This window comes from Culex quinquefasciatus, chromosome 3, assembly GCF_015732765.1.
Source record: "Culex quinquefasciatus strain JHB chromosome 3, VPISU_Cqui_1.0_pri_paternal, whole genome shotgun sequence".
Classification (NCBI taxonomy): domain Eukaryota; kingdom Metazoa; phylum Arthropoda; class Insecta; order Diptera; family Culicidae; genus Culex; species Culex quinquefasciatus.
In genome coordinates this window covers 160,368,843-160,382,164 of record NC_051863.1, presented here as the reverse complement: position 1 = coordinate 160,382,164, position 13,322 = coordinate 160,368,843, and the positions used below count along the sequence as shown (strand labels likewise).

General features: G+C 40.6%; 1 protein-coding gene across 3 annotated transcripts in view; it reads right to left on the bottom strand.

The window, feature by feature from the left end:
* Window positions 1–1,069: 1,069 nt before the first annotated feature.
* The window catches only part of LOC6036581, a 292,677-nt gene continuing 280,424 nt past the window's right edge, over window positions 1,070–13,322 (bottom strand). Inside the window, exons 4-7 of one of the 3 annotated variants that reach the window (XM_038262714.1) lie at window positions 9,284–10,752; window positions 6,903–7,518; window positions 3,332–4,048; window positions 1,070–1,190 (exon numbers count right to left, since the gene is read on the bottom strand). In XM_038262714.1, coding sequence (XP_038118642.1) covers window positions 1,085–1,190; window positions 3,332–4,048; window positions 6,903–7,518; window positions 9,284–10,752 — 2,908 coding nt within the window. In that variant the 3' untranslated portion in view covers window positions 1,070–1,084. Of the gene's footprint in view, window positions 1,191–3,331; window positions 4,049–6,490; window positions 6,621–6,902; window positions 7,519–9,283; window positions 10,753–13,322 lie in introns of those variants that run through there. The other 2 variants (XM_038262715.1, XM_038262716.1) reach the window with 2 other exon arrangements.

Here is a 13,322-nt window from a genome sequence, read left to right as displayed (position 1 = left end):
AGATGTTATTTTTGGGGTGTGCAAAATTTATTTATTTTTCTTTTGTTCATGCTTTTTGTGTACACGTTTTCGTATACAATATTACATGCTTTTGCTCACAAAGGTGATGTGCATGCTTTTGCATGCGATTTAACCATCGGATTTTTTGCTGTGAATGTCGTGAAAATTAAACGGCAAAATAAAAAAAAATGTTCTAAAACGCATGCCAAAATATGTGAGCAAAATGCATTTCATCTTCAATCAATCAAGTTTCAATAATCTGATTTCTTTTAAAATTATACCTTTGCAAAAATGAAAATATGAGTTAATTTAGTAAATTTCTAAAAATAGTTGTTTTTTTGGGTTTTTAAGCACGAGATTTCACGGAAATTTAATATTTCGCGCTGTTTGCAAAATTGTTGAAATTCACTAACCTTAATCACATTTTATATTTAAAAATCCTTTTCAATTGACTCCAAAAACTGCCTTAAGGAAAGGGACCTCTTTGATGGTATTACAAAGCAGCGGTGATAGCTAAAGAAACCCGAGAAAGGTACAATATAATCCGGCTACTTTCATACCGTAGTACTACTGGTAACAGCTTTCCAGCTTACCATGCAAATGTAAATGCTTTTTGTTTTCACTCTATTACGAGCGTAGGTGTGGGTGGAACACGAGTGGGTGTTTGCATAAAAAAAACAAATCTAGTTAAAGCGGAGAGTTATTTACTGCGCCCAGGAAAGTTGTTTTTCTGCAACATTTATAAGAGTAAAGATATACGCAAACAAGGTGACCAGTTTGGGGAAGGTGTTTGTAAGAAACAACTTTTAACGCAGGTGCAACGGAGCAAACTTCAAAAGTCAACAGATGGCGCTAAGTTCAAACGAATGCGCCTAACGTTATGCAACTTCCACTGCTTTAAGCAATCGATAATGTTCTGTGATCCTTCGATTCGTGTAGGTTTCATAAATATTTTTCCAAATAGTTCCCATCAGGTGCTATCAGGAGATCAAAGAGTGGGAAAAACGCGCGGGAAATTTCCGTTTGGCTTCATCCGTCCTGCACGTGCTAACACAGAGGCTGATAATAATCTAAAAGCAAACACTCACCTGTGGCGCATGAAGGACTTTGGCAGCGAGCGACTTTTGAGCTTCATCTCGAACTTCCGCTTGATAGACGCCGAACGGGGCCTCATCGAGTATGGTTTGCTGCTTCGGTTGGGTTCGATATCGAAAACGAGAAAAAAGAGTGAATGGAAGGAAAGAGATGAAAATAGATTACTGTCAGTGAGTGAGTGGATGGTATTGGGGAAAGGAAACTCAACGGAAATACTCCGAAATCTAAGGATGGTGATTGTACCCAGTATTGGCAAAATGATTGAGTGCTGCGATAATTTGTCCGGACAGATCCATTTTCAAACTGATATCCTGGAGCACAGACAAAAATGGCAAAAAATCCTAATAGAATATCTTTTTTCAATAATAATTTACAATGCAAAGAATACGTAATACAATTAAAACAAAAATACAATAGATGACGTTGTTATTATATATGCGCCTAATGTTATGCAATCTTTAAAAAAAATTCCATCCACCCATAAAGGATGGTCCTGTATCGGAAAGCATTCTCAACAAATTAATTAAAATACTGAACATTTATTTCAGAATGCAATCATGAAATATGAAAAAAAAAATCGAAAAACCAATTTCAAATAAGCCAATTTTAAGCAAAGCTTCTCAATTAAATGCAGCAAAATTTATAAAACACATTCTAGAGCGTGAACCCTTTCCTTTGTCATTACGGATGTAGAACAAAGAGAGAATTTCCGACCGCTGCTCTACACTCGTTCGATAGTGAAAGCTACTAATTTCATGACCAATTGGATACCTGCAATAATGACCGACTTATCAGATTGCGAACGTGAACCGACCAACACACATAACAATAATGAAGGTGAGCCTGGTCCAGTCAGTGTTGGTCCCGGTTGATGCTAGGGATTTGAAGGGTAATTTGCCCATTGATGAACATTTTAGGTACTTTTTTTATTTGTGCTTTCATAACAATTTTTATTCATGGTTTTCCTATCAAACAAACGATTAAAGTCAGATAAAGTCCAGCTTGCGATTATATACTACTTTCTCTATACTAAGCAATCGATTACCAATCACCACATTTTTGTCGCTTTGGTCATTTTGTAATTTTTGACGTTTTAAACGATTTGGTCGTATTGGTCATTTGGTCGTTTTGCCCATTTTGGTCGATTTGTTCATTTGGTCGTTTTGGTCATTATGGTCGATTTGGTCATTTAGGTCTTTTGGCAATTTAGTCATGTTGGTCATGTTAGTTGAATTGGTAATTTTTGTCGATTTGGTCATTCGGTCGTTTTGGCCATGTTGGTCTTCTGACCATTTTAATCATGTTAGTCGTTTTGGCCATTTTGGTGATTTTGGCCAATTTGGTCATGTTGGATGATTTGGCCGTTTTGGTCGATTTAGTCATTTAGGTCGTTTGGTCATTTGGTCATTTGTGTATTTTTGGCCATTTTGGTCATTTGTTCGTTTTGACCGATTTGGTTGTTTTGGCTATTTTAGTCTTGTGGCAATTTTGGTCATGTTTCGTTTCGACCCTTATGGTGATTTTGGTCATGTTGGATGATTTGGCCGTTTTGGTCGATTTAGTCATTTAGGTCGTTTGGTCATTTGGTCATTTATGTATTTTTGGCCATTTTGGTCCATTTTGGTCGATTTGGTCATTTAGGTCGTTTGGACATTTGGTTGTTCTGGCCATTTTGGTCTTGTGGCAATTTTGGTCATGTTGATCGTTTTGAACATTTTGGTGATTTTTGGCAATTTGATTTGGTCATTTCAGCCTTTATGGACAATTTGGTCATTTTGGTTGTTTTGGCCATTTTGATCGTTTTGGTCGATTTGGTCATTCAGGTCGTTTGGCCATTTATGTCATTTGGTCGTTTTGGCCGATTTGGTAATTCGGTTGTTTTGGCCTTTTTGGTCTTGTGGCAATTTTGGGTCATGTTGGTCGTTTTGACCATTTTGGTGATTTTGGTCCATTTGGTTGGTCATTACAGCCTTTATGGACAATTTGGTCATTTTGGTAGTTTGGCTATTTTGGTTGTTTTGTCCATTTTGGTCGATTTGGTAATTGTGTTCATTTTGTTGGACCGCATAAGGAATTAAACGCAAACATAGAGCTTACGAACCGGAAGTGACATTTATACATCCATCGACAAATGCTGTGAGCATATTTCTGTTGTTCAACAACCAGCAAACTACCCTGCCAAATTGTTCCTCTTTATTACGGAAACAATACCCAAAATCCTCCCACCTGAACTCACCTTGCTTTCCTATCACGCCCATCGCTTCCAGAGCCAGTCTTCTCCACCGAAGCCGTGGACGCCGCCGCCACGGCCACAACTTCCCCCTTTCCCGACGACGCCACCGCCGATCCCGAGCCACCACTTCCGTTCGATCCGTGCCTGCGGTTGTTCGGACTTCGACTAACTTTGTAGTTGTTGCTGCTATTGCTTTTCACGCTACTGTTGCTGCTTCCTCCGTTCCCGTCGCGGGATCTCCTGGAGGAAGTGGTCGAGTCCTGACGATTGTTGCTGCCGCCGGTCAGCTGTTGGGTCGGATCCCGCGTGATCGGCATCTCGTGCTCGCCGAGGAACGTTATCGAGTTTGCCTTGGCCGAGGTCATTCCGTACAGATAGCGCGGTGTTCCGAGCACCGCCGGCAGATCCCGGTCGTGGATTTCGACGTTCTGCTGCTTGCGGAGCGGGGCGTGCCCGCTCGTGCCCCCGTAACTGTTGGCCTTGACGGGGACCATCGTGGCACCGCGGCTTCCACCGCTGATTACAATCACTTCACCTGAACCAGCACCACCTGCACTACTAACACCGGTAGGAACAATGTCACCAACCACGAGACTTCGTCTGTTCAAACAGTTCTCACTACCCGACTTTGTCAACTGGCCGTGGCCGACGACCGTCAGCGTTTGCGGCGTCGTGGCCGCGCCACAGTGTGGCCAAAAGTCACAGGAACTAGCGGTACAACTGAAAATATGGAATAAGGGGAAAAGCTTGGTTCAGATATTGAAGGAGGGGGCGGGGTCGAAGACTGTTGGGTGCGCGCGCGTCTTCAGTGTCTTTTTTTTTTGGGTTTTTGGTACTAGCGTGAGTTGTGGTGGTAGTGGTAGCGGTGGGGGACCAATTTGCTTACTACAGGTTAGTGTGTGCGTCTACACAGCGAGTTAGTATAGTTTTTGTTTTGTTTAGATTTTTTTAGAACACTTTTGAATCACTTCATCGTTTGTTTTTTTTTTAACAGGTCCATAAGATTAACAGGTTTTCGTTAACATCAGTATAACAAGTGCGTTTTGATTGTTTGATTTAGTAAAATCTACGTATTTTTAAGGTTATAAAAGTTGCTTCTTAATCGTACTAGTTGTTTAAATTCCTTGTTAGTAGTCTTGTTAGTTGTACGCTTAGGCTTTCCCGGCTTCACCGATTCGTTCCCGGGAGGGTTTTTTTTATTTGGGGTGAGAGAGACAGTGTGTTAAGGTTAAGGTGCGCAACACTACACTACTGTGTGACCTGTGTGCTTCCGGTTCTTGATCTCAATTTAGCTCGATTTTTTAGTAGTTTCGTTTTTTTTTCTAGAAGAGTAGGAGATTTCAATACCTTCCAGAGGTGGGCGTTCCGGCCGGAGGTACCACCACCCCACGTCCTCCGGACTCTCTTTGCATTTGCTTGTTCTTGGCGGCGTACAGAAACTTCTTGACCAGTTCGGCCTCCTTGAAGGCCGCTGCCGCGGGATCATCCGGCGTCGTCGTCGTCCGATCGTCGTACTCCGAGTCTGGCGTTCCAAGACTTCTCATTCCCGCGTACATCAAGTCCTTCTGGAAGCTACCGTGCTGTTGCGTTAACTTGGCGGATCCAGGTACGGGTGAGCGATCCCTAGCAGTTCCTCCTCTGTTTCGTCCACTGTAACCCCGATGATCGGCGATCGACTCATGGCGGCTTTTCGGCCCAACTCCGAATACTGTTGTAGCTCGTGGTCGTACAACCGCGCCCCGTAACTTTGCGGACTAGTTCTGTTTCGCGACGACGAAGACTGGCTGTACTCGTTACTCGATGAGGTCCCCGTTGATCCGAACACGCGATCATGGCTATACGATCGACCTTCCGTCGCGACGTACGCTCGCTGCTTCTCCCGATCGTCCAGAATGTAGTTTTCGTCGAACGATTTGCTCTTGTCAAAGTCCGCGTACTCGTACACTCCGTAGTTGTTGTTGTCGAAGCTTTTGCTCGTCTTGTTGTCCACCACGTCGACCTGACCGGCGTGCATGGCGTGCGAAGCCGTCTCGCGTCGGAGTCGGTCCAGCGTGGAGTTCGGTGACACCCGGAACTTGGGCGGATTCCTCGCACCGCCAGGGTACGCCGGCCGCTCTTTAGGCACGTTGCTGCCGCACTACGACCTTGTGCGGCTGACCTGGTTGCTGTTGCTGGAGAAGTTGCCGACTTGGGGAACGTTCCGACAGCTGCAGGGATCTACGGATTAGAGATAGGGTGGAAGAAGGAAAAAAGAGAGGTGCTTAGTGCTTGGTGTGTGTGTGTGTGTTGTCGGGAAGATATTGGAAGAGTTGGCGCGATCTTTGTTTGATTTTCAGGTTAGGTTCAGGCTGGCCAAGCTGAGATGTGCAGGAAGGTTATACTACCACGGCGCGACGGCGCGTTCTAGGTTCTAAGTTCTACGGAGTGAGTGGAGTGTAGTGGTTTACGTTGCGGGTTGCGTTGCTTGAAGAACGTTAGCTTTACCGGACTAAAATTTTGAATTTTGGTAGCCAGATTAATGAGGTGCTGATGGGATGGGGTGATTGGGACAAAAAGAAATTTTGAAGCGATGATGTTTCGGTCTGCTCAAGTCTAATTCACAAGACATATTTAAAAAAAGGATAAGAATTTTGTGCTAATTTAGTGCCCTTCAATTTTAATTGTAAATCATTATGCATAAACTTTGTTGAAATGTTAAAAAAAATATTATAAATGCTTGAATTTAAATGTTCATTTATACAAAACTATTTTTGCATGTATCGATGCGTTTTAAAATAATATTTATATTTTAAATGTTATTCAAACTGTTTTTAGTATGCTCGAATCAGTCAATTAAATAATATTGACGTCTTTCAATAATTCCATTCAGTAATTTTAAACGCAAACGAGGATTCAAGGGAAATGGAATCATGAATGTGTGCTTTGTTTTGATTTTTGGTTAACAAATTAAAACATTTCCAATATTAGTGGTGACGAAAACCACACGAGAATGTGATCACACACACACGAGCGCGTGGAGCCAATTGTTTTTTTTGTGTGCGTGCGGTTGCGTTCGTCACTGGTTGCTGTCGTCGTTTCACATTCGTGCGTGCGTGCGTGCGTGTGCGTGAATTTCGATGCGCTGTGTTTCGGTCGGCCCTCTCTGAGTCTCTCTCACTTACACACACATAATGTCTGCCAAACAATGGTTGCTGCAAGAAAGAATTGGGTGGTAGGTGTGTTGACTTTGGTTATTGTTCTTGTTTCACGAGCTGTTTTTGAAAACATTTAGATTGTTTTTTTTTTGTGGTTTCTGGTAAGACAAAAAGAATTTGAGAAAAAAGATTTTATTTGATTTTTTTTTCGAGACTTTCGGGTGGTTAACTTTAGACATCGATTTGGGTCGGCATGAGCAATAGGCATATATGTGGGGGTAAATGCAGAATGCGAACACGAAATGCGCTTGTATGGATGAGAGAGAACAATCGAAACATTGGTTTTTGATGTATTGGTGACAACGACACTCAGATGGTTTCGGGAAGAAGCAAGCATCACACTAACACACACCATAAATATACGATGCAACGGGTCTTACCTCGATCTTCGAATTTTGTAATCTCCACCGACATTCCCTGGCCGCAAATTCGCTCCGGAACCTCCCCTCAGCTGACTCCTTCGGTATGACGAGGTGTGAGCTTCGTCACCGCTGTAACTAGAGCTCGACGTACTTCGACTCATGCAAGCCTCGTCGTACCGTCGCTCCAGCGTGCTGCTTCTCGAGCCGGAACTTTGCCGTGAGACCAGCGATGACTGCGAGCTGTTGATTTCACCCTTGCCACGTGCGGTGGCCGCCTTCGAGGGTCGATCGTCCGGCGTTCGGGACCGCTTTTCCGGCGTTAGCGAGCGTTGTTTCTTCAGATTTCGCATGCTTTCGTAGTCGTCGTTGTCGTACAGCCGTTCCGGAGTGAGCGAGCGTTGCGGCTTCAGGGCGGCGTGAGCCGTTAACGTGTTGCCGGAACCGGATAGCTGTTGCTGAAGTTGTTGTTGTTGCTGTTGACTGGAGCTGTACATGGCGGCCGCAGCTGCTCGGCCCTTCATTTGGTTCATGTACGAGGTGGTTGATTTGTAGCTGAGCGCCAGCGAGGAGGACTGGTCCTCGCTGACGTCCTCTTCGTCGTCGTCGTCGTCTTCGACGCCGTCGTTGGAGTAATCTGGAGAGATATGATGAGTTTTTGAATTTTCGACAATCTTGAAATTATAAATTTAAGATTTTTTTATTTTATTATTTAGCTTTTTTGTTTAACGTATTTTAGTATTTTAGTATTTTAGTATTTTAGTATTTTAGTATTTTCGTATTTTAGTATTTAAGTATTTAAGTATTTTAGTATTTTAGTATTTTAGTATTTTAGTATTTTAGTATTTTAGTATTTTAGTATTTTAGTATTTAAGTATTTTAGTATTTTAGTATTTTAGTATTTTAGTATTTTAGTATTTTAGTATTTTAGTATTTTAGTATTTTAGTATTTTAGTATTTTAGTATTTTAGTATTTTAGTATTTTAGTATTTTAGTATTTTAGTATTTTAGTATTTTAGTATTTTAGTATTTTAGTATTTTAGTATTTTATTATTTTAGTATTTTAGTATTTTAGTATTTTAGTATTTTAGTATTTTAGCATTTTAGTATTTTAGTATTTTATATTTTAGCATTTTAGTATTTTAGCATTTTAGTATTTTAGTATTTTAGCATTTTAGTATTTTAGTATTTTAGTATTTTAGTATTTTAGTATTTTAGTATTTTAGTATTTTAGTATTTTAGTATTTTAGTATTTTAGTATTTTAGTATTTTAGTATTTTAGTATTTTAGTATTTTAGTATTTTAGTATTTTAGTATTTTAGTATTTTAGTATTTTAGTATTTTAGTATTTAGTATTTTAGTATTTTAGTATTTTAGTATTTTAGTATTTTAGTATTTTAGTATTTTAGTATTTTAGTATTTTAGTATTTTAGTATTTTAGTATTTTAGTATTTTAGTATTTTTATTTTAGTATTTTAGTATTTTAGTATTTTAGTATTTTAGTATTTTAGTATTTTAGTATTTTAGTATTTTAGTATTTTAGTATTTTAGTATTTTAGTATTTTAGTATTTTAGTATTTTAGTATTTTAGTATTTTAGTATTTTAGTATTTTAGTATTTTAGTATTTTAGTATTTTAGTATTTTAGTATTTTAGTATTTTAGTATTTTAGTATTTTAGTATTTTAGTATTTTAGTATTTTAGTATTTTAGTATTTTAGTATTTTAGTATTTTAGTATTTTAGTATTTTAGTATTTTAGTATTTTAGTATTTTAGTATTTTAGTATTTTAGTATTTTAGTATTTTAGTATTTTAGTATTTTAGTATTTTAGTATTTTAGTATTTTAGTATTTTAGTATTTTAGTATTTTAGTATTTTAGTATTTTAGTATTTTAGTATTTTAGTATTTTAGTATTTTAGTTTTTTAGTATTTTAGTATTTTAGAATTTTAGTATTTTAGTATTTTAGTATTTTAGTATTCAGTATTTTAGTATTTTAGTATTTTAGTATTTTAGTATTTTAGTATTTTAGTATTTTAGTATTTTAGTATTTTAGTATTTTAGTATTTCAGTATTTTAGTATTTTAGTATTTTAGTATTTTTGTATTTTTGTATTTTAGTATTTTAGTATTTTAGTATTTTAGTATTTTAGTATTTTAGTATTTTAGTATTTTAGTATTTTAGTATTTTAGTATTTTAGTATTTTAGTATTTTAGTATTTTAGTATTTTAGTATTTTAGTATTTTAGTATTTTAGTATTTTAGTATTTTAGTATTTTAGTATTTTAGTATTTTAGTATTTTAGTATTTTAGTATTTTAGTATTTTAGTATTTTAGTATTTTAGTGTTTTAGTATTTTCGTTTTTTTTTAATTTAAAATATTTTGCAAGTTCCAAACTACTCACCCGATCTCGCTCCACTATCACAGGAGTTGAGCCGCGTGTTGCCCACCGAATCGGACCGGAAGCTGCTTCCGTACGTGGGCAGCCCGGGCGTCGAGTTGGCCTTGGTCGAAAACTGTGACCGCCGCGAACGGCCACCTCCTCCTCCCGCCATCCCACTGGAAGACATCATCGAGTCGAGCGATTTGTTCTTGTCACCGAACCGCTTCAGAGGTTCGTACCCACCGGAGTTGGGCAGACCGGTGCCGGGGATGGACTTGGGGAAGACTGGCGAGGGGTCTTTCGGCTTTTCCTTTTTGGTCAGGTAGTTGGGCGAGTTGCCGGTGAGGGTGGCGAAGGTCGGCGATCGGTTCCGCCGGATGAAGGGTTGGTCCGTGGTTTTGGGCATGGCCGCTGAGCGGGACGATTCAAAGTCGAAACTTTTGGAAAAGTCCGAGTAGGATTGCTTTTGCGTTTGTTGTTGTTGTTGCGGGGGGTTTTGGTGTTGGGAGGAAGATCCGGCTGCGTACCGTTGCCGGAGGTCGTACTCGAAGCTGCGCGAGAAGACCATTCCTTTGGGGTTGCGGTTCTCGTTGTCCACGACGGACAGGAAGATCCTGGTGCCAGGTTTGATATCGCTGAGGCGCGTCTTGTACTTGGAGTCTTGGAAGGCCGGTGGTGGTGACAGAATTGGGGTTACCGGAGGTGGTGAGTTGTCTGCCAGGTTCCGTTTGATTGGTAGACATTCCGGACGACCGCCCGGATGTTGGGGGTCGATCTTTAGGATGGTCACATTGTCCTGTCTTTGGATTTTCTGCAGTTGACTCCGTCGGGCTTCGTTACGGTTGATGAGATCTTCAATTTTGGTTCCCCTGCCGTAGCGATTCTCGTCGTACTCGATGTACCTCCGGGAGACCTTTGGCCCACCGGACATCAACTCGGACTGGAGTGATTTGGCCCGGACGGCCGACCCTCGCTGCGGGCCGGGTCCTCCTGGGTGTTGCGAAGGCTGGCTGACCTGCACCCAGCCCGATTTGTTGAGGAAGATTTCATTCTTTTTGAGATTTTCCCCAAACAGGTACGTCGGTTTGGGGTCGTTTGGATTTCGATAGTGCATCTCTTCGGCGCCCGATTTGTCTTTGTTCCTACTCGAGACCTTCGGAGATCTCCTCACATCATCCCCGGTGGTGGTCGTCGTAGTTGTCGCAGTGTCGTTGTCCGTCGCAGTCCGAAAGCTGGCGTCCGACGACGTTCCCAGATCGTGCTTCACGGGAATCTCCGGCAGCGGAAAGTCGAGCTCGAGTTCACCGGATTCATCGTTGGTAACTAATTTATCGGCTTCGGCTTCACCATCGACGACCTTAGCTTCAGGTTCACCGGCATTGTTGTCTTGTTCCACTGGCGGGGGATTATCCTTGCCGGAAGCTACGCTGGTGGCGGATGGGGACCGCGACGGGGAGGCACTTGCCGCTGGGGAGCTTTTCTCGTCGAATCTGCGAATAAGAGAGAGAAAAATAAAGCCTGTAAATACAACTGGTGATTTACTGGAGTTTGTCCCCGGCCCCCAAATTTATTTCAGCTTGTGGATAAATGGCCAGCTTTTTAATGGTTATTGGACTACTCTTGGGGGGGGGGCACCAAAGTGGATTATCGATGAGTGGACAGAGCATTCAGTGGAATGGATTTTGTATAAATTGTTTCTTTAAAATGTTTTAACTGTAGGTTTTGATGTAATATTACTTCAATACAGACTGAAAAAGTGGCATTACATCGAAAAAATAGTAAATATACACCTAACTAGAGGCAAAATTACACATTTTCCCGTGGTCTAGCAGCAAAGGACATGTCCGTTACTGAATCCACATCAGCTGTGGTGGCTCCAGCGGACTCCGAGCGCATCTTTTCCAACCTTCAAAGAAACGGCAGCAGCAGCAGCCAGCCAGCCAGTCCCACAGATGCAATCAGTTTTAGTGGCCAAGTCGGGAAATTAAAACGAACGAACCAAAGTTTTCCCAGCTCTTCAAACAGCTGTTGTACAGCGAGAGATCAATCTCGACTCGTGGAGCGGTTTTGATGAGATTCAGTCGTCGGTTCAGCGGTTTCAGACGAAAGGTCAGGACAGAACGGTGGAACGGTTCTTGAGTTGATTAGATATTCTAAGTTATTAAAAGTTACGGATTTAGTCCCCAAGCAGGGGTAAAATGCCAATAGCTGGAGGACGTAGCGTTCATAAATCTTGTTTTTTTTTCTTTCTTTCTGAGAATTTCTTTCTACTCAATTTCGCAAATTTGATCTGGAATCCAGCAACTAAAGCATCATCGTTTTGGTTTCACCAAAATGCCAACAAAATTCCTCTCTCGTTCCAAAGGTTTAGCCGAAGTCGAACAAGAATTTAATTTTGGCAGATGGAATCGTCAAATCGAGAAGATGCTATCATTTTGATTGTTTTTGCTTGAGATGACTAAAGTTTCTGAGTTTTAGGCATCTTTAAGGGTTTTGTCCCCGCGGGGTGACCTCGAATGTTATCCGTGTTCGTTTCAAAACAAAACCACAATTCACAGCTCGTTGCCGTCGTGCTAACTTGTCTTACGTGCATTTTGGGCCAAATTTGGGACAAATTGAGTTAAGAACGCCATTTTGTGCAGCTCACAATGCCTCACATTTTGACCTTCACAGATCCCCAAAATTCGATTTCAATTCTGAGATATTCAACGAAATCCGAAAAAACTCCCTGCATTTTTGTCACTTTACATATAAAAGTAGTTTCAATCTTGCAGTGCTATCTTGTCACTCCCTGAAAATTGATGCAAATGCGACAACTGGCCAAAGGGATTAGCCCTTTTAATTTTTTTTTCAGCTATGGAAAGATGTCTTTAAAACTTTGTATACATAAATTACTATACACTCAAACCCCGATGGTTTGACAACAATTGTTGTCAAACGAACATGGTTTACACACACGACCAAACGTTTGTTTTGATAGTGTGCATGAGCGCCGTGTAAAAAAGTGACAGTTCGTCACTTTTTAGTTTGACTTTGACCAACCAACTGGGTACAAACTAAAAAAGTGTCAAACGAAAAAGTGACCAACCAAAACATATTTTTGTTTTTTTTTTTTCGAATGACTACAAAGACTTCAGTATGGCGATCAAATTTCGTAAATTTCCGGCACGTGTCATAACAACCAACAATAGCCAAATAAAAACGATTTTTATGGCACTCTTCACGGCTATAATTTGCAGATATTCACAGTGAGCCACTCATTTTTATGGTAACAACTGACTGCGTTCATAATGCAAGCAGCTGGGTGCCAAACCTCCTCCTTCCTTGGGAGAAAAATACGCTTCAATAGCCATTTTGATGTGTGCTTGGAGCATAATCCTCCAGCTGGGCTGTTGTTGGTGGTGTTATTGATGTTGTGGCGTATCTACAACCGAGAAGGAGGGAAATCCCACTGGAGGAGCAGCAGGATTTGGCGGAGAATCAAACGACGCGAATCGTTATTGTTTCGATTCAGATTAGTCTACGCGTCCCTCCTAGACGATTACGAGGCTTTATGGTGGAATCGATTTTCAATAAAATTCGTTGAATCATAAAATTAGGCAACGATTTAGCGAAAGAAATAAATCGGTGTATATTTTTATGAATATTATCAAAAACATTGATCTTCGAATAAACAATAACTGGTAACCCTATAAAATGACACGACTTCCCTCTAGTCACACATATGCATTAACATGTTGCCTTCTTGGCAAAAAAGCTCACTTATAAGCCGCCCTTTTTGTACCCGAAAATCCATACGAGGTGGGAGGTGATGGAAGAAGCTTTAAAGCTTCCGGTGACGGGGGCGGCGTTCTAGAATGTCAAAAGAAGATAATGCTGAAAGGTAATAAATACACAACAGTACACACAAACACATATACGTATAGCACAAGCAGATGCTGATTCAAAAAAAAAAAATGGCGAAACGCGCGAAGAACAGTTATTTACATTGATTTTTATCTTTTCCCTTGTGGGTTGAACACAGTGTTGCGTTCCTCACGCGCTCACGGGCTCGTGAGCG